The sequence below is a fragment of the Clinocottus analis genome, unplaced genomic scaffold, assembly GCF_023055335.1.
Source record: "Clinocottus analis isolate CAN_PGR_092001 unplaced genomic scaffold, fCliAna1.0.p SCAF_15, whole genome shotgun sequence".
In the NCBI taxonomy this organism is placed as follows: Eukaryota; Metazoa; Chordata; class Actinopteri; order Perciformes; family Cottidae; genus Clinocottus; species Clinocottus analis.
The window spans coordinates 14634580-14660230 of NW_027175876.1; the positions used below are offsets into that span (position 1 = coordinate 14634580).

The window sequence follows — 25651 nt, forward strand, 5'->3', positions numbered from 1 at the left end:
CATGTGTAGTCTAGCTAATGAATGCAGTTTGCTGTTCTAGCAGCAAGTTCAACAGCAAAACTGAAGCTGCATGACGACTTAAAACCACTCAATCCGTCTTGGGTTCAGCCTCAAATTCTAAATTGAGTAACTCATCACAACTAAGTGTTATAGATGACACTAAGTTAGCCTTTAAGGCAAACCATGTCGGGCATGAATCCAGATGTTGAAGAATAAAATAAACATAGTTTGATTTGCTCTTTGTTTAAATGAGAGTAAACCCCAATGTGTTATTTTTGAGACATTTGTGTGCATACATTGTATGAATTACAGCTGGACTGTGTATTTGGGTCTATAATCCTGCTGATTAAATGCTTTCCTTATGATCACCAAGCCTTCGTCTTGTGTGATTATTGTGGTTGCACAGTGGACACTTGCTGCATTGCTATGTCCCTGAATTGGGAGTACATTAGATGAGGACTTTGGATATAAGTAAGCTGCCGAATTTCCTATTCCAGTTTAGTTGGATGCTCTTAGTTTCCAAGCGAATTTTACATTACAGATGCACTGAGAAACTTGTATGCATTAGATTTGTCATGCAGACAATGCTTTTAAAAACCCTGAAAACTATGCATAAACGTCCAATTGCCTAAAAAAAAGAAACCCAATGGTAAAAATCTTTTTTCAGTGTCGGGGCTGTAAAGTCCCACCCTGGGGCTTCCAATGTGATCTATTGTTTTGTTTTTTACATCTCAGAGCACAATGGTTTTAACTCTAAACATTGGACAGGAAGAAGCAATGTTCTCTCACATTTTGAAATACTTTGAAGATACCAGAGCAGGTGAAAAGAAGTGACAGACTTAATTGATTTCATTGCAAAAGCATTGTGCACACAAACAGTGCTTTGAATGTGTGCACCCCTTTAATTTAACTTACATCTTTCAATGCATTCACTCACTCGTCTTTTTTAAAAAATATATATATATAATTGCCAAAAGAAGTCCTATTTATAGATACTGTATGTTGCCTATTGGCAGCATCTTAAAACTAATGCCCATCGTATGTGAGGTTTTGACTTCAATTGAATTGTCAAACTAAACTAGACCCATGCTGACTCAAATGCAATTATAAACAAATTGTAACAAATTACAAGGCAAACCTACTGTGCAAACTAAGACAGACTAATTTGTCTCTCTCCTTTGATTCCTCCTCCTGTTGTCCACTAATATGACAGTCCAGTGATCCGTAATCCAGAACTACGAATTCACCTGCATGGCCCTGATTTTTATTTTCCAACGGCAGAGGCTGTATGGCGTCAACAGCACTGGAGAAATCAAAGTGCAGGATCCTCACTGTGCCTTAGACTGGAACATTCAGAATGCTACTTCTTGTAGTAGTCAAACTACAGGGTCCTGAGGTACGAGACTAGTATCAGTCTCTCAAGGGTTTTCATCACGTGGGACATAGGAGCCACTGGACTAGTCACCTTAGGTTCCGGGTTGCCTTTTCATGGGTACATTACATTATCACAAATTAAGTGTTTTAATTATTATTATTAAGAAATAATCAGACTATATCAGGAAGATTGTTTGCATATCTCCCTCTCATTCATGTTATCTACAGTTCAACAGTAGCTCAGCTAGTTATAATTGAAAGTGAAGGTTTCAGCATGTCCTCCGAGTGTAGTCCCCGTTGTCGTCGTCGTCCCCTCCCCTCCCCCCCGGCACCCCCGCAACTGTAACAGAGAGGCATCCCAAGAAAATGTTAATATAATCATTTACTTTAATCATAGAAATATCTTTCTTAGTGTCTTCTCCTGAAATGTGAAATAACCCACACAGTTCACACACATAAAATCAAGTGTAACAAAACAGGAGTAACATTTGATACGATTAGATACATTGTTACAAAGCAAATATTATGACACTTGGGGAAGCAAAGTACCAGTGAAACATATCTGTAATTGAAATTAACGGTCAGTGTGTTGCAGGAAAATGTATATCCTCACAATTGTCCATTTTTCCTCAAAGCTACAGTGTAATTTGTCTTGCATATTGAACATGTTCAGGATTTCAGGATCATTAAAAGAAACGTCACAATTTGTGATAAATAATAACCATTTTCAGACGTCGAGTCTTTAGTCCCCATTTTAAGATTATTGCATAACATTAACATACTGTACAATACGAAGAGGCGCCACTTTTTAAGAGTATGTATTTACCTCAAATATAAACCTATTTTTTAATATCACCTGACTGATACAGAAAAATCCACCGCCACAACCTGCCTCACTCTAACTCATTATCCGACAACAGCAGTTAAACATTTTGGATCCTGGTGTTTTTCAGCAGGACCCAAACTCGTCGATCCACTTTTCATACTTCTCCAGGTCAGTGGCGGACACGGATTTGGACACTTTCCTCATAGCGGACTCAAAGTCCTCCATGGTGGTGGGCATGTGCATCTCGTCCCGGGAAATATTACGAATCTCCTCTGGCGTGAGGCCCTCGATTCTCCGCCGCATGGCCATCAGAGAGGCATCCCTGAAGCAAAGCAACAAAGGTTTCAGCAGAGGCTGCGTCTTTTCTTTCTTTTTTTCACAAATGACGAATGTTCCTACAATAATCTATTCAGTCTTTGTATTAGCATTTGCATTGTGCTCTTAAAGGCAATCTTATTTTTTTCTGTAAGAGGTCATTTAAGATTTGTTAGCAATTTATTTTTACTGAGCATTTCAAATGCATAAGAAAATGGCACATAATTTTCGTTGAAGTTGTCTAGCAAAACTATGGGAGCAGGACCACTTCAACTTTTTTGCTTACTATAAATATCTGCAAAACCCCTTCCTCTTCTTTTCTGCCCATCCTACCCAGTTTCTCTCTTTTTCTTCCTCTCCGCAGCATCTTGAGAGGGGCCTTCATCGTGCTGAGTGCCTCACGTATCAATCATTAGTCATCTGTGTCTTCTCTGCTAGTAAATTAGGATCCGTAAATAACACAAATTGCCACTTGCTTCAAATTACCCTTCATTTTTCCAAAAAAAAGCTACTATATTTTAGTTCTATTATGACATTTTGCCTTTATTTGACTGTGAATATGATATAGAAAGGAACTGCAGGGGTATGGCATGTAACTATTTTTATATGATATGATCCAGTACGGCTGTATAATTTCAAGTGTTAAAAAAAAAGTTATTTCTGTAATTGGTTCACTGTCACTGGCGGACACCCAACCCTTATTGCGTTTTATCTATCGTAGCAATGACTTATATTGCTGCAATGAATATATTCTTTCAATACATTCGTTGTTTCATCTCCATTTGAAAACAGAAACTCCCATAAATATCAACATTAGAACTGTGAATGATGGAAAACAGCTGAGGTGGCAAACCTGCACACGTTGGTTATGTCTGCTCCTGAGTAACCCGCCAACTGCTCTGCAATCTTGTCCAAGTCCACATCGCTGGAGAGCTCTAGCTCTGTCAGGTTGATCCTGAGCAGCTCCACTCGCCCTTCGGCTGCAAATGGTAATGCAACAGTGAGTCAACCATCATCAACCAGGTAACATGTATAAAAAGGCCCACTCAGACTACCGACTGGGCAACACAAAACAATTGCTTACAAAACAATTGGTCCCATAAAATACTTTCAGCCATTTGGTTTGTGATAAGAATACTAACTGTGAATTAGTTTGGGGACACTGCGCAAGAGTGACACAGTATTGTCGTATGAGACTCTGGTAGCGACATGCTGTCAATCACAAGATAAAACGCTCTCAAGCAGTGGTGCTCAACTGGTCTGGGTCCGGGATCCACAATCACCCTTAATGGCAAGCCGCGACCCAAATGAAGGGACATTCTCAACATCTCCAGTGAATTTAATGAAAAGATGGTGCAGTTTGAACCTGAGATAGTATGGAGACAGTAGTGTTACATGCTGGGTGTGTGATTGTGTGTGCATAACAAAACAATAAGATAAGTAATAGAACCTGAACTAACTTTACGGCCCAGGTGCATAATAGTCACATGGGAATAAAAAACAATATCAGTATACACCTTTGAAAAGATTTACATGTTGGTGCCATGCTGTTGAATCATTCTCAAAAACGTCTTGTCTGTGAGCGAGTGACGCAATGTCCCCTTGATATCGGGCAGCACAGAAAGAATGACAAAAAAAGAAAAAAAAAAAAGGTGTTTTTTTTTTTTTTTAAATGACCGGATACATCTTCTGTGCATCTGAGCCTCTTACTCTTGAACTCTTGATGTGAAGAGGCTACGTGATAACGTTGCCCCAAAAATGAAACTTAAATGTACGTTTCAAGTCTGCCGGAGTTCTGGATAAAAATCGAGGCGACCCACCAGTTGAAAACCACTGCTCTAAAGCATATTCTACTTCAGTGGTTCTCAAACTATGAAGTGTGACCCTCTAGTGGGGCGCGGAGGTATTACAGATGGGGCGAGGGGGAGATGCAGATTTATTTTGCTTTTTAAGAATCCTTTATTAATCCCACACTGGGGGAATTATTCTCTGCATTTTACCCATCCTTAGAAGCATTGTGCTGCTGTAAAGCACTAGGGCTTCAGTGTCTTGCTCAAGGACACTTTAACACGAAACTATGGGGAGAAAACAGGGCTCCAACTGGCTTCCTTGGTCACCTTTTTTGCCAAATAAAGTTTTATATGTGCAAAAAATAACTCATTTTTGCATTGTTTTAACAAAGTGATTGCACATGTTATTAGTTTTTGTCAGATGAAGCAATCTGGTTTACTTGAAAGGGATAACATATTTCAATTTTCTTTCATCTATTATTTAAAAAAGCACGGATGGAGGAGTCTTAAAAAGTTGGACCATTTTGTTCCAAAGTTGTTGGGGCGGTGGGTCCCCAATATTTTGCTTCCTCCAAAGTGGGGCGTGACAGAAAAAGTTTGAGAACCACTGCTCTACTTTCTGTTATATTTGACTTTAAATGGACCATCATTTACGAAATGAACATCATGCAGTATTGAATAAGATATGAAATTAGAGATTTAGACCAGGGGTGGCCAACCAGTCAGAGACTAAGAGCCACGTTTTTTACTGTGTTACCGCAAAGAGTCATATCCACACACACACTCATCTCCTCAGCCAGATTTATTGTAAATGTCACTGTTACGCCCCCCTGAGTTAACGTTCCCCTCTTGCTGTCTGATGACAGCAGATTGGGTTCACCTATGCCCCACTTGAGCCAAATCAGGTAATCAGTGGGCTGGATAAAGGGATGCCCAAAGCCAGTGCTTCGTCCTCTCTTCTCCTTCCTAAAAACTACTTTTTGATAGATGGTGTCTAGCCAGCAAAGCTACTGACTTTAGCTCACTCCGGGAACTGATGTTGCTGAAGGAATTCAAGAACTGTGTTCCAGAGCGGACAATGGTTTACTTGAATGAATAGAAGGCTACAACCTTGCAGGGAGCTGCTGTCCTGGCAGAAGAGTTTGCCTTGACACACAAGAGCATCTTTGTGGGAAAGCGGGAGATGGTTACTCATGACAGTACACCTTACTCCTCAGTGTTCAAAAGGGGCTTTTGCCAGCCCAAAGTCAGACAAGCAGTGTTTCTATTGCCACAGAACCGGTCACGTAATTGGTGAGTGTCTGACTCAAGCGCAAACAGCAGCCTCGACCGGTAATGCAAGCGAAGGGTATTGGGTTAATCAAAACTGTTACTCATCCTGACTACCCAGAAACACCTGATAAGCCTGAAGAACTGAATGAATGTTTTAAGCCTTTTATCTTTCCTGGTGTAGTTTCATTGACAGGAGTTGTCGAAGACCAGCGGCCGATGAGGATACGAGAGACATTGGCGGTTCCCAGTCCTTCATCGTCGCTGACCTTCTGCCGTTCAGTACTGAGACCTCCTGCGAAGCTAGCGCCCTAGTACGGGGTATTGAGATGGGTTACGTACCCGTACCTCTACATCGTGTGCATGTCCGATCAGATGTAATCTCGGGATTCTTTGATGTTGCAGTGCGCTATTCATTCCCTATACTTAGGATTGAGTTTGTTATGGGCAATGATATAGCAGGGGAAAAGGTACTGCCTAGTGCTGAAGCGGTGACTATCGCTGTTACTGAACCAGATGAAGATGAAGTGGTGAAAAGTCATCCCCATGTGTTCTGTGCCAGTGTACTCACCAGGTCCCAGGCGCGGAAACGGGAAGAGGAAGCCAACCTGGCTGACCCTATGCTCGCACTTGTCTTGGCCGAAGACAACTTGCCCCTCGTTCTTGATTTGGCACCTCCTGAACAAGACCTAACCTCGCCTACAGCTATCCTGACACCATTACCTGCGGCATGTGAGTCACGGATTGAAGAGCAGAAAGCGGATGCTTGCCTTGCTAAGAGTTTTGAAACAGTGACTTGTATACCTGTGGTTGGTGAACCTTTTGAGCGGCTGATTGTTGATTGTGTAGGGCCATTGCCAAAATCAGTCCGGTAATCAGTTTCTGCTAACCTTGATGTGTTCTGCGACACGTTTTCCAGAGGCTATTCCCCTCAGTTAGATCACTGCCCCAATAGTGACCAAAGCCTTGTTGAAATTCTTCACCACTTTTGGCCTCCCGAATCTGGTTTAAACTGATCGCGGCACTAATTTCCAGTCTAACGTTTTCAAACAGACCTTACCTTCCCTGGGTATTAAGCATGTCTCAATTCCATACCATCCCCAGTCACAAGAGGCGCTGGAGCGATGACACCAGACTCTGAAGGCAATGTTGCGTAAATACTGCCTCAAGACACAGAAGGATTGGGACGAGGGTCTGCCATTTGTGCTCTTTGCTGCCAGAGAAGCCAAGCAGGAGTCTCTTGGTTTCAGCCTAGCAGAGCTAGTGTTTGGCCACAGTGTGCGAGGACCATTCAGAATGCTGAAAGAACAATTCTTGTCTGCAGACGCACCACCACAAACCAATGTGCACGAGTTCATTGCACGGTTCCTCTGTTTTCTCCTGTTTTGTTGATAGACAGGGAGGTCAGTATTGTTTTTCCTTTTGATGAACTAGGGAAGAATAATCTTGTGTTCTAGTTAGTGTGGGGTTTTTGTTTGTCGTTTCGGCCTTGAGACCCTGAGGCCTTTTTGCTTCCATTTTAGTTTGTTTACCTGACCAGCTGCCAATAAATGTTAGTTATTGCCGCTTACCTGACTTCACCTGCCTTGTTTTCCTTTGTTCCACCCATTCCAAAGCTACCTTCCCTTTTACCTATGTGTTAGGCCTGTGTACTCCTAGACACATAGGCAGGCCGTAACAGTCACACACCAACATGGTAATGACAGAAATTGACTCCTAAAGTACCAAGACCACAGTCATTTTCAACAATGAACATTGTGTGGACTGTCTCACACACACACAAACTCAGTTCAACCAAGACAACAAACAAAAATATAATTTTACTATGCATGTTGATTAATGGGACTTCTGGTATTCCTTGCCTTAAACAATCCTCTTCAAATCTGGCTTGTATTTTGTTGTTGCCACTCGAAGCAATTCTTTCACATGGGTGTCAGTCAGAACAGATCGATGCTTTGATTTTGCGTGTTTCAGGGTAGAAAACACAGACTCGCAGACATATGTTGACCCAAACATCGACAGTATCTTGAGCATAGCCCCAGTGGCACACTTTTCCAGAACTCAATGGTCCCTTCCCTTAGAGCAGGTTTCAGTTGGTCCTCCTCACAAAGATCGATCATCTCCAATGTGTTTTATCACTTTGTTAGAAAAATTTAGATAAAGTTATATCCATGCAAAAAATAACTAATATTTAGTTACTACTAAATAGCTTATTTTGGAAAAAAATAAGCTATTTTGTGCAAAAACAAAACAGAATGATGAAGCTGTAAGCATAAGGTTGTATCAGTATTAGTGGCTCAGTGAGCCGCTTTCCTTTACAAATCTTTTTAAAAACGGGGTTGTAGATTTGATACGGCCACAGCTCAGCTGTTGAGCTGAGGTCTGTTTTCTGATGTGAGACGCAACAGCAGAAAAGACCTTACGGAGATCTCATAAAGATTGGCTTTTGGCAAAATGCCAAGAATCAGCGAGTCGCGCATGCGCAACCTGTTAACGGCGTACGGTGAACATTCAAAATCAGCATTTCCTCTTGCGCCCCACCTGTAATAAATACCGCCCCAGTTTGTTAAATACTGACTAAAAGGAAACATGGTGTTCATTTATTTTAATGTCACTGCAGTGCACTTTTTGGGCTTTTGGAAGAATATTTCCAGACTCTGGATATGCAAAGTCATTGTTTATGGAGCTCCAGGCTGCCGCCTGTTTGTCTTCACCCGCACATACATGAACTGTTAGGCTTTAAAAGTGATCGCTGATAGCTTAAAATTTGCTGCTTAAAAAGCAGCAAATCCATTGTGAAAAGCACGAAACATATTTTTAGTCACTCTTTGTCTTTCTGTCCGCCCGTGTCGCATCGGGGCGTTTTTGTTGTTGTTTTGATTAAGCTCAATATTTTTTACTATTTTTAGAACATGCCTCGCGGGCGACCACGTGGCTACCGCTGGTGTAAAGTATTTGCAAAATTAAAAAGATTTTAAAAGAAAAAACACAAACTTCGATATGAACCTGAGAGCCGCATGAAACCAGGCAAAGAGCCTCGGGTTGGCCAAGCCTGATTTAGACCATAAACTGTTTAGAATGTTTGAGGGAATAAATCAAGAGAGTAGAGTCTTCTATACAATCTGACTTATTTTTGCAACTGGAGGAGTTGCTCCCTGATGGACATTAGCGAGAGTGCAAGTTTAAGACTTCCGCATTGGTTGCAACCCGGAAAAATATGCACCACTGAACCATCACCAATGATGATCAGGGCATGTGGTCCTGCATTAGAATCCGATTGTGAGGCCCTGTTCTGTAAACGGGACCCTTTGTCAAAATCTAATTTTAAATGTTGCAAACTGTTCAAAAACACCAGAAAACTGGCTTTTTTTCTAAAATGATGGGACTTATGAGACTCAGCACTGTCAAGGAGTTAAAAAAATAAGTGTACTTGAAGGCAGAGGGATGTAGATCCTCTTCTCCAGCCGTCTTCTCAAAGCCTCATCGATGTCCCAGGGGAAGTTAGTGGCCGCCAGCACCATCACCATCTTTGATGGATCATTGTTTTCTGACGCTCCCCCAACACCTACACAAAAGTCACAATGATGGAAAAAGCCTCAGAAAAATTCATGCTTCAATTATGTTTTTTCATTGAGTTAAAACAGTTTACACACAGCACATCTCAAATGCTGAGAAACAGGAAATACTGCAGAAAATTAATGCTAGCTTCTTTCAACCGTTTTAGACTTACAGCCTTTCCAAGAGCGAATATAAGATGAGGAGTAAGCAACAATTGTGGTTGTGTTATGTCTCATAGTCGTCATACCATCCATCTGCACTAGTAGCTCTGCCTTGACTCTCCGGCTGGCCTCGTGTTCCTCTGAAGTCCCTCTACGGCTGCACATGGAGTCAATTTCATCAATAAAGATTGTAGTGGGAGCGTAAAAACGAGCCTGACCGAAAACACAACACCACAACATCAATATACAAATGTCAAATAAAGTTGAATTGAATGTGAGAGAATGTTCAGATTAGGTCTGCAGAATTTTCTGTGTCCTAATCATAATCCAGATTCCAAGTTAAAAGGGTATATTAGGCGACTTTTGAGCACTAGAGGCAGAAATATTTGCAGAAAACTTCACATAATTTATTAAGTTATGGTCAACAAACTCTGGAGAAAAATATCTTTCTATCTTCACGAGCCACCCGTTTTCTTTCTATCTTATAGTTTTATATATTTCTTAAAAACTCCCTAATTGGGACTCAAACATGAGCGCTCTTAACTTTGATCCAAACGAACACAATTGTCTAGTGAACTTTTGAACTGTAGTGATTTCTGTCAAACCGCAGTTCTTGCAGTAAAGATATGCCCATTTTACTTGGGAATGTGATGTACTATGTGCTTTATTCGACTTTGGCGAACTGTCACAGAAACCTGAATGACAACCCAAATTCCAAATATGCCCAAATAATTTGCGAATCCTAGAAAAAACATGACATGAGGCCATATTTAAAGACTCACCATTTCAAAGAGGAGACGAACTAGCTTCTCAGACTCCCCTCTGTACTTGGAGGTCAGCGTGGATGAGGAGACATTGAAGAATGTGGTTCTGCATTCGGTGGCAACTGCTTTGGCCAAAAGGGTTTTACCCGTGCCAGGAGGTCCCACCATAAGCACTCCCTAAAGTAAAAAACGATTTAGTGAGTGAGTCACACACGTGCATATGTATATAGATATATTTATATATCTATACATAGATAGATATATACATAGATAGATATAAATACACATATACTTACAGATAGATAGATAGATAGATAGATAGATAGATGTGTGTGTACTTTAGTGCCCCCGTTGACTATTCAACCATGGGGCACTACTTGGCTGCTCACTTGAGTGTTTGTTCTGATGCATTTAATTGAAGACAATGTCCAGTGGTTAAGTCCATCATGTTTATTCTTACCAAATAAAACAAAATAACCTTATCGGCAGAACTTAGTTCTCTCTCAAATTATAAAATAAACCATGAACAATGTTATTTCTTTGTTGCAGCACTGTCCCATAAAACAGTCAAAAACTGTTTGCTTTCCTCACAATGAGCAACACCTGGCCCCAATACCTCTCCTAATTATATAAGGCCGACAGCCGTAGCAGTCGGCCTTCCGCCCCCAGTGGTGGGCGGTCAGCCTAAAACATGCAAAATGGCACGCACGCACGCGGTGAGGAAGCGGTGAGGTCTGGGTACGGGGGCTTTAAAGCACGTGGCCAGAGCCGGCATGCCGTCTACGACCCAAGCCTTTCTAAGCCAATCTTGAGCAGGTCGCGGCACACCACAGTGGAGAATGTGCGCCTGACGACGGCCAGCACAGCAAGGGGAGAGCACCCGTCGTGTCAACAACAATGCATGTTGTCCAAATCTATCCAACAAAAAACGCGACAGTGGCGGGCCGTGGTTTTAGACAGAGGCCTTCAATGAGTATCCGACCCGCGGAGCCACTCCACCGGTAGAGGCGAAAAAAGAAAGAAAGGAGATTGTGCAGTTAAACAATGCACAGGGGCACTTGGTACGACCATTGAAGCCACTTTCTCCACCAGCGCCCGCCTGTCCCCACACACCCATACTAAATTAGCACCTTCCACGGTCTTCGTATGCCTTTGAAAAATGCTGGCATCCACATTGGCAACACAACTGCTTCTTTCAGGAGTTTTTTGGCATCTTCCAGGTCTGCAATGTTGTCCCTAAGAAACAGTGGACAGACATTAAGACAGGTAAATCTTGAGAAGGCCGGTGATCATCCCAACCAAGCTGCTTGATAAACACAACAATTCTTGTTCAGGCTGAGTTAAACATACACTGCCTGGCCAAAAAAAAGTCACAACCTGGATTTAGCTACTACTGCCTGCTGTACAAGCCTGTGGGGGCAGTGCTATGATCTGGGGTTGCTGCAGTTTGTCAGGTTTGTCAGGTCAGCAACGACCAGGTTATTCCATCAATGGATTTTTTCTTCCCTGATGACAATGGCATATTCCAAGATGACAATGCCAGGATTCATTGGGATCAAATTGTGAAAAATGGTTCAGGGACCATGAGACATCATTTTCACACATGGAGAATCTTTGGCATGTGCTGGACAAAGCTTTGCGCAGCGGTCAGACTCTACCATCATCAATACAAGATCTTGGTGAAAAATGAATGCAACACTGGATGGAAATAAATCTTGTGACATTGCAGAAGCTTATCGAAACAATGCCACAGCAAATGCGTGCTGTAATCAAAGCTAAAAGGCGGTCCAACGAAATATTGGTGTGTGACCTTTTATTTGGTGGAGACTTTTTTTTGGCCAGGTAGTGTGTTTTTTTCAGTGAAATCCAAACAGCAGTCCTTCCTGTTTTGTACGGACAATTGAAGAAAAATATCAAACTGCGATTTGAAATCATCACACACACATACAGGAGAAACCTCCCAGATGTTCCTCTGTCTAATCTCAAACATGTACACACTACGGGATATTGTTAAGATTATCGTGCCAGCAGGACCAACTCTCCACGCATGATCTAATGGCAGAGCAAACAAAATGGAGGCTGACGTGGTTTCAACAACATGGTTTTGAAGTGTAAAGCTTTTAAGGGGATATGTTTGAAATAATGCTATAGATGAGTTTTTACACGTTTCAACTATACAATTCTGTTAGTTATATAATAGCACCAGCCAATGACAGATGTCGAAATAAACTTGTTGCTTTCAGAAGTTGAAAATTTCACTGCTTTAAATTGCAATTGCAATTTCCAAAGCTTTTAAGTTTAATGCTCAGCCATTGATTTTTGCTAAACTAGTTGCAGGAAATGTTTTACTTTGTGTCTTTTCCCAAGATCATATCTCGGTGTCGTTTCAGTTTAAGGTATATTCATATATTTAAGTGGTTAAAGAATTCAGAATTCTTAAAAGTTATGAATCTAATTTTCCTCAAGAAAAAAAGATTTTAAAAAAAAGGAAAAAAAAAATCTTTTAAAATTGGCTTGTTTGCTATCACACATAAGAAGACTGAGTTGATTTCATCATCTCTCAGCATCCAATACAGAGAAACATCTGGGACATATTAAATCTGGCTTAATACAAAGACTGGAAGCAGGAGTCAACTGCTATCAAGCACATTACACCCACACCTCTTATGAACACATACCACTTCACATTTGGATTCTGAGAAATAATATCTCTCTCCAAAGCTTCCACAAGTTCTTTATCATATCCCGTCCCGTCAAACTTCTTCATTTCTTTCTCCTGGAAATCCGACTTGTTCTGAAATGCAGACAAAAAAAAAAGGGCTGGGCAAAGTTGAAAAAAATATTTTTCTGCGATTAATCAGATTATGCGCCAAATTTAATAATGAAGTAAAAACTAGTGTAATGCACGCTTTTCACGCATTTGAAAGTAATGTTATCAGAACAATATAACAGGCACTCTGGAGCAACAGCAAGTTGACATACATACATTGGGGCAAATACAAATACAAATTCACAAATAAAACAGGAAACTCGGAGACAGTAATAGGTTAACAAAAAGTGTCCTTTAATAAGTAGGCATTGGAAAATGGGGGTGGGGTCAAAATGTAACAAAAGTTTCCTCCCGGTTGGGGTCTTTGGTCTCCCAAGCCAGTTGCGGTGTGTTGCGTGGGCAGATCAGATGAGAGAGGTGAGTATACAGTTTACAGGTTTACCTCCTCTTCGCTGCGGTTTCTCTCTAGCCGCTCAGGGGCTCCTCATATCTTCCTGTCTTCTCTCTGTCTTTCCTCCCCTGCTGCTTCTTCAGCTCTCCAGATATAGGGTATGGTTAATCTGTGATCGCCTGCAGGTGCGTAATATGCCAGGTGCCAAGTGGTTGCAGCACCTGCACTGGAAAGTACCTCCCCTTAATCACGTCCCCCAGCCTTAGGGTCCGCCTCCTAGGGTCCGCCTCCAAATGACCATCCATCTATTTTCCGCCGCTTATCCGGGGTCGGGTCGTGGTGGCAGCACACCCAGCAGACCAACCCAGGCTTCCCTCTCACCCACAACATTTTCATCCCTGGTGTCTAAGGGAGAGATACCGCAACTCTTTTCTCCCCGCTGCTGTCAGGCTGCACAACCAGCTGAGCCCCGAGTAGACCATAAAATCACTCTGAGCACACCGAACATTTTGTGAGCACATGATCACTTTGATCCATGCACTTTTCACTCTCGTATTTTTTTTTCAGTACTTTGCACAATTTCTAATCCATCTGTAAATACATTTGTTTTATTTCATCTGTATATTTTGTATTCCATCTGTATATTTTAAATATCTGATTCATCTGTATATTTTTTTATTCCATCTGTAAATTTAATATTCTTCTTTGTTACTGCTAAAAAAATCTGTCATTACCATTCTATTGTTTATTTATATTACTTGTTTCTTTTATCTTATTACTTGTGAGCAGTGCTACTGTAATCCTGTAATTTCCCCACAGAGGGGCTAATAAAGGATTATCTTATTTTATCTTATCTTATTTTCCAGCTCATTCTGGGGGACCCCAAGGCGTTCCCAGGCCAGCCGGGAGATATAATCCCTCCAGCGTGCCCTGGGTTTTCCCCGGGGCCTCTTCCCAGTTGAACGTGCCTGGAAAACCTCTGATGGGGGGCGTCCAGGAGGCATCCGGATTAGATGCCCAAACCACCTCAGCTGACTCCTTTCGATACGGAGGAGTAGCGGCTCAACTCCAAGCTCCCTACTGATGTCCAAGCTCCTTTCCCTATCTCTAAGGCTGAGCCTTGCCACCCTACGGAGGAAGCTCAATCCGGCCGCTTGTATCCGCAACCTCGTTTTTTCGGTCACGACCCAGAGTTTGTGACCATAGGTGAGGCCTTTTCAGTGTCGAATGGGGGTCGGGAACAGTGCCCATGGACTGGCAGTCCGGGATGATGGTTCCCATCTTCAAGAAGGGGGACCGGAGAGTGTGCTCAAACTATCATGGTATCACACTGCTCAGCCTCGCGGGAAAAGCTTATGCCAGGGTGCTGGAAAGGAGGCTCTGACCGCTTGTTGACCCAGGGTTCAAGAGGAGCAGTGTGGATTCCGTCCCGGTCACGGAGCAGTGGACCAGGTTGGACCAGGCAGTGGACCAGGTGGAAGATTACTGGAGGGATCACGGGAGTTTGCCCAACCAGTCTACATGTGCTTTGTGAACTTGGAGAAGGCTTTCGACCGGGTCCCTCGGGGGGTTTTGTGAGGGGTGCTGCGGGAGTATGGGGTGCCGGACCCGTTGGCACAGACTATCCGGTCTCTGTACACCTGCAGTTGGAGTTGCGTTCATATCCTCGGTAGTAAGTCAGACACGTTCCCGGTGGGTGTTGGCCTCCGCCAGGGCTGCCCTTTATCACCGGTCCTGTTCGTGACTTTCATGGACAGGATTTCTAGGCGCAGCCAGAGGACGGATGAAATCCGGTTCGGGGGCCTCGGGATCGCCTCTCTGCTCTTTGCAGATGATGTGGTCCTGTTTGCCTCATCAGACCGTGACCTCCAGCATTCGCTGGGGCGTTTTGCAGCCAAGTGTGAAGCGGCAGGGATGAGAGTTAGCGCCTCCAAATCTGAGGCCATGGTTCTCTGCCGGAAACCGGTGGATTGCACCCTCCAGGTGGGGACAAATTGCTTGTCCCAAGCGAGGGAGTTCAAGTTTCTCGGGGTCTTGTTTGCGAGTGAGGGTAAGGTGGAGCGGGAGATCGACAGGCGGATCGGTGCGGCTGCAGCAGTAAAACAGGCGCTGTACCGGTCCGTCATGTTGAAGAGGGAGCTGAGTCGGAAGGGGAAGCTCTCCATTTACTGGTCGGTCTACGTTCCAACCCTCACCTATGGTCACCTAATATGTCCCCTGGGGAGGGGGCAGCGCCTGAAGACTTTGGGGTGGTTGCACCCATATCCCTGGTAGAGGTCACTAAGGTAGTTAAAGAGCTCCTTGGTGGCAAGGAGCCGGGGATGGATTAGATCCGCCCTGAGATGCTGAAAGCGCTGGACATTGTTGGGCTGTCTTTGCTAAAAAATGACCAATGGGACTCTATTTTAGACTTTATATATACACACATCATCTACATCCGCTAAACACAACTTCATACAGCTAAAAGTGGTGCACAGGGCTCATTACTCAAACGCTAGACTGGCAAAAATGTACCCTGGCTCTGATCTGTTGTGTTCTCGGTGTAGGGCCCGGCCAGCAGACCTGTTGCCCGTTTTTTGGCTATGCCCAAAACTCTCTTCCTTCTGGACAAGTATTTTTAAAGCTTATAGTTAGATGTTTGATACTCAATTTGACCCGCACCCAACTTGCGAATTATTTGGCTTAACACCAGAGGAACTTCGTACCCATGCACCAAATAAAACCAATGTGGTCGTAGCCTTCACAACTCTCCTTGATCAATATTTGGTGGTGTGGGTAGGAAGTGAGGTTTCAAATTCCAATCTGTAATTGTTCTCAGACATGTGTGAATCCTCTTCCCTTGTGGGATAAAACAATTACATTATAAAATATATATATCTTTTCATTATTTAAAAAAATTAGCAAATTAAATTATAAAATAACTATAACTTTGTGATTCTGTTGAGGCCAGCGGAGAAGACCTACCTGGCCCGCCACTGATATATAGTATATAAATCTGTTTTATTTTTTCATGAACAGGTACTGTTCAGTAGTAAGTGGTCCCTGTCAGAGACAAGCCACTCCTTTTGCCCATGTTCAGTTTGTTATTTACCTTAAAGATATATGTTAAAGACTAGCAATTGATTAACGTTATGCAAAAGCAATTTTTGATGTTTTCCAGTGTACTTCAGTTCTTGTTACTCAGTAAGAAAAGTCTAGTTTGTGTTGGCTTGAACAAGTGCAATGGAGTCTGGTTGAATGAGGTGGATATGTGAAGGACAGCTAACAGATTTCAGCGGCGGCTTTGTGCATGCACGATTATTGTGAATCTGGACGTGGAGCCTTTGTGAGGCCGAGCAGTTCGTGGCTGCACCGCTGCTTGATGAGAACAGAAACAAGTAACAATACGTGCTTTCACGTCAAATCAAATTCAAAATAAAAGCAGTATCGTATGCCGTGCATCTTATTTATTTTTCATTTTTGATTGACCTCAAATGGGCCGGACTGGGAGAGCCCTAAGACGGTTTGGTCTGAACTACGCTGTCTTGGAGAGATTGAAAGTGCAGCATCTGTGTGCAGTACTGTTAAGCACCTCCCAATGCAAAAAAAAAAGCAGTTGACACATGATTAAATAACTTACGCCGTTAAAGGATAGAGAAGTTAATATGTTAACTTGCCCAGCCCAAAAAAACCAAACATTATTGCTCTTTTCTGTTCCCATTGGAGTTGGTTTCTTTCAGACTAAAAAAAGGTTATGCAATATAATGAGGTGGTGTCAATAAACCACCGACAGGTTGCTCACCTTGTCGTCCTTTGCTTTGCCAGCGGCTTCCTTCGCCTCCTTCTTGTCTTTGCCTTTGGATGATTTGCCTTTGTCCCCATTGGCCCCACGAGGAGAGTGCCTCTGCTGGGCCCTCACAGCCACGCTCAGCCTGTTGTTTGGAGGTTTGCTGTCCTTATAGGGGTTGGCTGGCCGCCTGACGGGACAAGGCGAATGTCTGCGGAAAAGAGAAGCCAACACCAACGACCAGCTCTTTAAGTCAATTTCGCACTAATTCCAAACAATTATATGACTCATACTATGTTTTTGGGTTTTTCATGCTCGGGGCATTTGTAAGTGATGCAATTAGCTTAGTCCAAGGCAATAACAAACATTGTCAGTTTAAAATGTAATCTAGTTTAAAAGTAATAAAAAAATTGTTTGAAGCAGAAAAAAAGGGAAAAAAAACAGAACAAACAAAAGAGGCATTATGAGGTTTACAGGCCACCTTTCTAGGGGGCAAAGCAGGAACAAAACAGGCTCACATCATGGACTCACATTCACTAATCTCAATCATATGACCACATCAGAGTTATTGTAAACAGACAAAAAGCTTACACAACCCCCAATCACAACCTTGTGTTCTTCAAAGGTGAACGGTGAACTAGGTCTACAGAGTGACCAAATTGGTATTACAGATAATACAAAAAATTGACTTCGGCAAAACGCTTAAAAAAAGAAAAGAAAAAAATAATCAATACCGTTGCTCCACGTGCACAAGCCTCGTTTCGCAATCACCATGGTTACTGGGTTTAGCGGGCGTCGTGTGCTGTTGAAAGTTCTCCAGAGTCAACATTATGTCCTGAACTTGTCGATTCTCTTCGCTGATTTCCTGCCATAACTGAAAGCAAACAACATTGTACATCGGAAAAGACCGGACTTTAGGGATATTATGTTAAGTCAGAATTTGTTTGTTTAGCCAATGCATGCATATAAAATCAAACATATCGGAAAGTCAGATGCTCTGTAAGTTGTATTAAGATAAGATAGTGCTTTATTAGTCCCTCTGTGGGTAAATTACAGTATTACAGCAACTCTTATTTACAGATCAAGTAATATAAATTAAATGTATTAAATGCAAATAAAAAATAAAGAAAGTAATATGATACTGAATATAGAGTAAATGACTACATAGAGTATGTACATGCTAAGATATGTTGCTTATAAAGGGTGTATGATATACATTGACACTGACAAATGGTATTTACATATTTTTAAAAACTAACTGAATTACAAAATTTTAAATCATAATCCGTGGATGTTGCCATTTTGTATGAACACATGCTCTCCAGTTGTCTGATGTGGGGGGGTTTTACACCGTATTTACCTGCTGCCATCTCTGCTGATAACTGCTGTCCCGCACGGTGTACACATACTTCTTGATTTGTTCCAGCAACCCGTGGTAAAGAACGCTGGCCGAGCTGTAGTTTCCCAGCAAAGCATATTCACGTGCCAGCTTCACGTTCTCGTTGATCTCTCGTAGACTCATTGTGCTGCAGGAGTACAGAAAGCAAGTCCATGCACAAAGGTTATTGCAGCTACTTTGACAACATTAGCAAAAGTAGCTAGTTAGGGCCCGAGCCGCTGACAATGTCAGAGCGGAGGACCTATTGAAACCACCAGCACTCACGACGTCAAAGCGGAGGACCTATTGAAACTCAAATTTTTATTATTATTTCGCACCCTATGACTGATTGACCAGAAATTTAGCACACGTTTGGGTGGCTCTGCTCTACAAAACACAGATCAAAACCCTTAAGCTCCGCCTACTTAGATTTTCCGCCATTATGAATTCCCTGAAAAACTATTTTTTCCCAAAAATCTTCCTACATGCTGTGTTCAAGTCTCACAAAATTGTCTGTGGATCATTACTGGTTCAATGTCATCAAAACCTATCACAAACTTGTTGATATGGCGGCCTGCAGGCATCCCCGACGTGTTGTAGCTAGCGAGGGCCCGCTCACAGCTGCTCGCAGCTTTAATTTTATATTATCATTTTAATGGTCAGGAAGCATACATACAAATAGCTCAGAAATTCAGGGTTTATACTAATAAATTCTAACAAGACTACCAAACTCCATCAGGATGATGTTGTCTCATAAAGTCCACATAGATATCCCATTAGACAGTGTTTTTATCACTGTGAATCCAAAACTATGTGTTTCCACAATCAATTTTACTCATTGAGTCAGAGCCGGCCACTGACTCGATTCATACTGCCATAGAAGCTTTGGGCGATGGCATTATGAAAGTTCGATGTTTGTGTAGAAGTAATTTGACGTCGATCTGATTGACCTACTAAGAGAAGCTAGCCAAAGTATAGAACACTTTACTTCCTGTTACCTAAATTAAAAATTAGACTGCACATGTTTTCAGGTCTTGAGTCTCATCAAGCATTTTAAATGTAGAAATAATATGATCATGTGGTGTCGAATTACGTCAGTTTATTTGTTCATGGCGAAGGATCGAACTTCCGCGATGCTCCGACTTGATGCCATTCAACAGATCTTTCTTCAAGGTGATGCAATCTTCAAGGTGATGCATTGTCAATGTTTTGTGTCTTATCTGACACCTTTTGAGAGGGATCTGAATAATCTGTGAGGAGGAAGGTACACAACTAGAAAACATGTAACTTCCTGTTACTTCTAGGTGGCGCTATGACTAGGATTAGAAATGATCATACATGAGAAATATGGAGCAGATTGCATAATGTACAGGCGAGTTACAACAACTTCCATTTTCATGGAAAATGGTGTCTCTTTGGCGCTGCTCTGCGGTCACATAGTTCAATTATATCTTGTTTGGGTTGAGTCTTCTTGCAAGAGCAGCGCTCCATTGTCATATTCTTAAAATGTCGCTGCGAGATAAGAGAAACGGGCGAGAACACACGAGACGTGAACAAGACACGAGCCCTGACGAGAACAGAGACACAGGAACGCGCTCTGGGGCAAGATGAGAATAGCCTCTCCGGAAGTCTTTTTTAGGGCGCTGATTGGCTAAATTGTACGTCACTCATTTATTTTTTTAATCAGTGATTGGCTGAACTGCGTATTAGACCCGTCTTCAATGGGAAGAGTCTATCAAGCCCCTCAACATGCACTAGCAGCAGAGAGGTGCATGTGAGCAGCCGAGAGGTGCACAAGCAGAGAGAAGCAGGAAAAGCAGATATTTCGCGCAGACATCCTATTTTACAAATATTACTGGGTATATCCCAAAGCTCAACAACACAAATATTGACAATTTGTATAATGTATTAATATAATTATATTTTTTACACTTAATATTTTTATTTTTTTCACTTTTTATTTTGTGTTTTAGTCACATCAGAGTCCTCCCTGACATCAAAATAAATAAACATGATAAAGCAGATAACCAATACACATTCCACTAGCGGGGGCTCAACGAGGAGGGATCGCACGACGAAGTACAGTTAAATAATATATGCAGTAAAAATGGAAATGGAATGGAGCTGACATTCATATGCGGGCAGGGTTTACATATTGGCTCAGCGGTGATATTCTAGTGGTAGAGCTTGGTTTTGTTACTGTGTTGTATCAAGGGAATAGTGTAACCAAAGTCCATCTTCTTGTGAAGGTATCTGTTGTCATTTGAAATTTTGTAGTAATTTTTTCCATTGTGTGGACCTGTTTTAATTTCTGTCTCCATTGAGTTATTGTTGGGTTTACAGTCTTGCAGTTCACCGTCATCATTTTCCTGGAAATTTTTTTAAAAAATACGCAAAATATACCTTGGATCAGGGTCCCCTCAATCTTTCGGTATGGACCCCAGCAGAAATATTAGTGGCTGCAAGGGTACCTCCACTTCTATAATTTTATTGATTTCTGTTTTAATGTTTTTTCAGAACCGTCTAACTTGTGGACGGTCCCAAAAGATATGCGTATGATCTCCTATTTTTCCACAATTTCTCCAACATAGTGAAGCCAGTGGATCATTCCCAAATGAAGTGATTACAAGAGGTGTGTAGAAATATCTCATTTTTAATTTCCAGTCTAATTGCTTCTATAATTGGCTGTTAATTCCTTTTTTTAAGGGGTTGTGTCAATAAAAGGCAATGTTGATATAGATATACCCTTAGCTGTGCTTTGTTCTTTCTAGGTCTATCCTGTCTCCCGGTCGTTTTTAATCCATGCCACTATAGCTGTTAGTTGTGCTGCCCAATAATATAATTTAAGATTTGGTAGGCCCAGACCTCCTTTATCTTTGGGCAGAAACATTATTTCAGCCTTATTCTGGGTCTCTTATTTTGCCAGATGAATTTTGAGATTATTTTATTTAGCATGTTGACTGTAGAAACCGGTAATGCCACAGGTAGGGACTGAAACAAAATAGAAGTATAGATAACACAATAATATTTTTTTTTTTTTCGGTGGCTCAAGTTGGGTGAGGCAAAGCCTCTTTGCCCTCTTATGGGCCGGTCTCCACTGCCAATCACAGCGTATGTTAATGGTCACACGGACCCTGTAAACAAAGACACGTCTAGGGCCTCGAGAAGGCTCTTCGGTCCGTGTACGTTTTGTTCGTTGGTTTTATCGTTCATTCGGAAATACGGAAAAAACACAGTTTCCTCGTTTTCCGTTTCAAACCCAAAAACGGGAAAACGGAAAACCACTTCCGTTTTCCCGTTTTTGGCGTCTGAAACCAAAAACGAGAAAAGAGAGACGATTATTTTCATGTCAAAATAAAAGCCAGTAATATGTATTATTATTTACGGTCTTCTAATTCTCATTTGCGGTCTTATATGATGCAAACACATCGCAGAGTAACGTTAGATAATGTTAACAATAATCATTACATATAAATAAATAAACCTGATTAGGTTAGCAACAGTAGTATATATGTACACAGCAAGAATCAACTGTTCAATTAATCGCTGCATTTTTTTAATGCAACACAGTTCGTAATATAGTTTAAATCAAATAATTTGTGTGTGTAAAGTTGATCATATTATTTTTTTTTATCGTATTGTGCTGTTTCTTGAGTGAACACAGAGCAGAGCTTGTATGAGACCAGAGTAAAGGTCTACCTTTCTACCAGTAGGTGGCGCTATTTCATGTATTTACTTGTTATATGCGATCTTCTCTGTACTTGATGAGAAAACTCTCTGAATACTACTGTTGTTGTGTCACACAATGTCATTTTAGGATGTTTTCAGGCGAGAAGTTAGTTGTTTAAGCAGCAAATCTGTGGTCGGTTTGTCAAGAATCAGCTGGTAATCGATCCTTGATCTTTGGGCAGAAACATTATTTAAGCCTTATTCTGGGTCTCTTATTTTGCCAGATGAATTTTGAGATTATTTTATTTAGCATGTTGACTGTAGAAACCAGTACTGCCACAGCTGTGCATTAAGCAAGACACTGAACACAACACAGTATACAAATACTGAATGCAGTTTGTTGAACAGGTAACAGACTACAGAGAAAACATCTCCACCCTGACACAGATAATAACTGTCTTTATTTATACAAGTTGTACTTTAAAACCATTAAATAAACTGAAATACAATCATTTGTATTAATATTAAAGTACATTTTTATTGGAACGTTTGATAAAAACTGTCCGAACCAGAAAACAACTCCATTAAGGGCGAATTATACTCTTGCAACTACAACTGCGGCTGGCCACGCAGTCGGACTGACGGACTCGTTTTGGTTTATAGTTCCCGTGCGTTTTTCATACGCCAGAACAGTAGGTGGCGCAACGACCATTTAGAGTCGACCTGCACACCTACGTTCACCAATATCTCCCTCGTGTCCTTATACTCCGTCAGACGGGTTTTATAAATGCTCATATTTGCGGACCTCTTCAGCCAAACGTTCTTCAACGGGATCCATTGTTCGAGTTTCTGCTATGGCTTTGAAAACAGCGGTATTATGCTATGAAACCGGAAATACGAGATTCAGAAAGGATGTGGTTATCGGACCATTCACAGCCTTGTGGGCTTGCGTTGCTTTGATGGATAGTCAGAAATTTGGGGTGACGCATGCAAGCATGCAAAATGGCCAATTTGACCACGCAAGGGCGGCCATGCGTGTCTTGCGTGCTTGTGTCTCTGCGTAAAACCAGAGTATAAATCAGCCTTTATACTGATGATGTTTACAGACACAAACTCTGTCAGCTGTTAAAGCAACACACCACTGATTCAGCTGTGATTGGCTGCAGTCATCAGAAACAGATGTCTCTTCACGTAACGCTTCAGAGAAAAGGACATCTCATGTCTCTTAAAACATAATTTCTTGCGTCTTCTCTCCTCACTTGGTTTCTTTGCGTCTCTCTTTGCATCCCTGGTGGGCGGGACTAAAGGGTCCTTTAAACTCGGGTTTTACGCAGAGACGCAAGCATGCAAGAGCCCCTTGCATAGGCCCTTAAACCCTCTTGCGTGCGTCGCCCAAAATTTTTGACTATCTGACAAAGCTACGCTGCCCACAAGACTGCGATTGGTCTGCTCACCACATCCTTTCTGAGTGTCGCATTTCCGGTTTCATAGCATAATACCGCCATTTTTAAAAGCCATAGAAGAAACACAAACAATGGATTCCGTTGAAGAACATTTGGCAAAAGAGGTCCACAAATATGAGCATTTATATAAAGAAAGAAGAAAGTCCCTGCCCTTTATAATTGTTTATCGTGGTTGGGTATATAAACAAACCAACGACTTCCACGTCCAAAGTTGGCGTGGGATAGTCGACTCTAAATGGTCGTTGCGCCACCTACTGTTCTGGCGTATGGAAAAAGCATGGGAAGCATAAACCAAAACAAGTCTATCGATGCAACTGCGTGGCCAGTCACAGTTGTAGTTGCAAGAGTGAATATCGCCCTCAAGACGCAAGAAAAGGACGCAAAAGGGAAACAGGGATGCCATTTAGAGACTTGATGTACCCCATGTATTTTAACCAAGCTAATATTACATGGATAAAGAGAGGCGAAATGTGATTGGATAAAAAATGCTGTTAAACAGGTCCCGAGACACCATACAAGAGGCCTGAAGGGAGGAACAGATGAAGGCAGCTGTGCATTGAGCAAATAAGCTAATAGGGAAAAATAATTATAATACATGTAGTGTATTTGTGAATATATATATATATATATATATATATATATATATATATATATATATATATATATATATATATATATATATATAGTGCTGCTGTCAGATCATCCAGCCAAAGGAAAGCGCGTCAAAACTCGCGGTGTTACTTGGATAGTTTATATTTATTTACGAGCTAATTTACGTACAGTTTGAGGGCATTTCCCACCGCCTCCAGTGAAATATAAACGCACAGGCTGACTATTGTCCATCAGTTTAAATGTTTGATCCCTGGATTATCACCTCACGTTGAACCCAACCAAGACACAACCGTTTGTTTGTGTGGCAAACTGCGAAACAAAAGTCTGACACACAAGATGCTCGCAGCTCGAATAAGAGACTATTAGCTTCTCTGTTTATGTTGGAGAAACACGGAACAGCTGTCGCACAAAGTGACTTAAATGCTACATTAGTGTCACGTTATATGTTAACGTCGCGAGCAACATCCTTCACTCGAACAGACAAAACATAAAAGAGCACCGTTAAAGTTTGTTTTTACGAATTGTTATGACCAAGGAATCGTACACAAACTGGTTTCAGTGGGTTTATACTCAACTTGTCAGATGTACACACACAGTCCTCGCAGTGGCAGGTCAAAGAGAGTTGAAGATGAAAAAACAACCTGTAGCTAGACGTTGTTTCTTCTTCTTCTTCTTCTTCTTCTTTTTTCTTCTTTTTTCTTCTTCTTTTTTCTTCTTCTTCTTTTTTTTCTTCTTCCTCTTCTTTAAGCTTAACGGCGGTTGGCAACCATATATTTGGTGCATTACCGCCACCTTCTGCTCCGGAGTATGGGTCAGACCATAGGTTCTCTTTACCCCAGAAACAAAACCACCCCAAAAACAAAAACGAAACAAACAAAAATAAATAAATCATCATATCATGTAACTTAAAAAAGAAAAATAAATAAATATTCAACCCTCATCCCTAAAGTTCAATTATATCCTGTGAAAACCCCTGTGTTCTTTAAGAATGCTAGCAGTACTTAACCTGTGTTCTTCCAGTGGAAGAACACAGGTTAAGTAGGCGTCCCTAGGCTTTTTTAATTAGCCCCGAATATTAATTTTCCCAAAAAAAAAGAAAAGAATTTTTTTTTTTTTAAATTTTTTTTAAAGATCACATCCTCAAATTATGGTTATCTCATGTGGATGCTTCCACAGTGTTTTTGGACAGGTTTGAGGAACAATTATAAATATATATATTTTTTAAATATTACAAAATTTAAAAAAAAAAATACTTTGGCTTTGGCACTAACACCTCCAGGTCGCACGAGACGTCATTCACCCAAAACAGCGTCAGGCACCAAGCGCACTTCACAACAGCTAGCTGCTGTCTTTGGGTGGTAGCATCTGTCTCTAAATGCATCTGTGTGTGAATTGTGGACCTAAAAATAATTAAGCTTGGGCTTCTTCTCGAGGGGAAAGAAGCTAAAGTTAATGTAAGGGTATAACGTCCAACCATCTTGTTTATTTTCTTTTTCATGAAATGCCTCAATTCAATTCAGTCTAGAAGAGCAGGTAACTGTAGGG

General features: G+C 41.5%; 1 protein-coding gene across 1 annotated transcript; it reads right to left on the minus strand.

Annotated features, from left to right (window-relative positions):
• Positions 1 to 1795: 1795 nt before the first annotated feature.
• On the minus strand, positions 1796 to 24796 carry katna1 (katanin p60 (ATPase containing) subunit A 1). Its single transcript, XM_068577354.1, has 11 exons — positions 24682 to 24796; positions 18345 to 18510; positions 17719 to 17858; positions 17000 to 17195; positions 12736 to 12851; positions 11188 to 11293; positions 10076 to 10234; positions 9380 to 9506; positions 9005 to 9139; positions 3369 to 3495; positions 1796 to 2522 (listed from the first exon to the last, which is right to left on the minus strand). Exons 2-11 carry the CDS (start codon positions 18504 to 18506, stop codon positions 2324 to 2326), a joined length of 1467 nt encoding a protein of 488 aa, XP_068433455.1. The 5' UTR covers positions 18507 to 18510; positions 24682 to 24796; the 3' UTR covers positions 1796 to 2323.
• Between the last annotated feature and the right edge of the window lie 855 nt (positions 24797 to 25651).

Excerpts from the sequence above, each read along its gene's own strand:
- katna1 (XM_068577354.1), bottom strand. The coding sequence starts at position 18,506 with ATGAGTCTACGAGAGATCAACGAGAACGTGAAGCTGGCACGTGAATAT. Across the intron at positions 12,852-16,999 it reads GCAAAGCAAAGGACGACAAG|AACAAGTCGGATTTCCAGGA; the intron begins GTGAGCAACCTG and ends TCTGCATTTCAG. Across the intron at positions 9,507-10,075 it reads TTCGTCTCCTCTTTGAAATG|GCTCGTTTTTACGCTCCCAC; the intron begins GTGAGTCTTTAA and ends GTTTTCGGTCAG.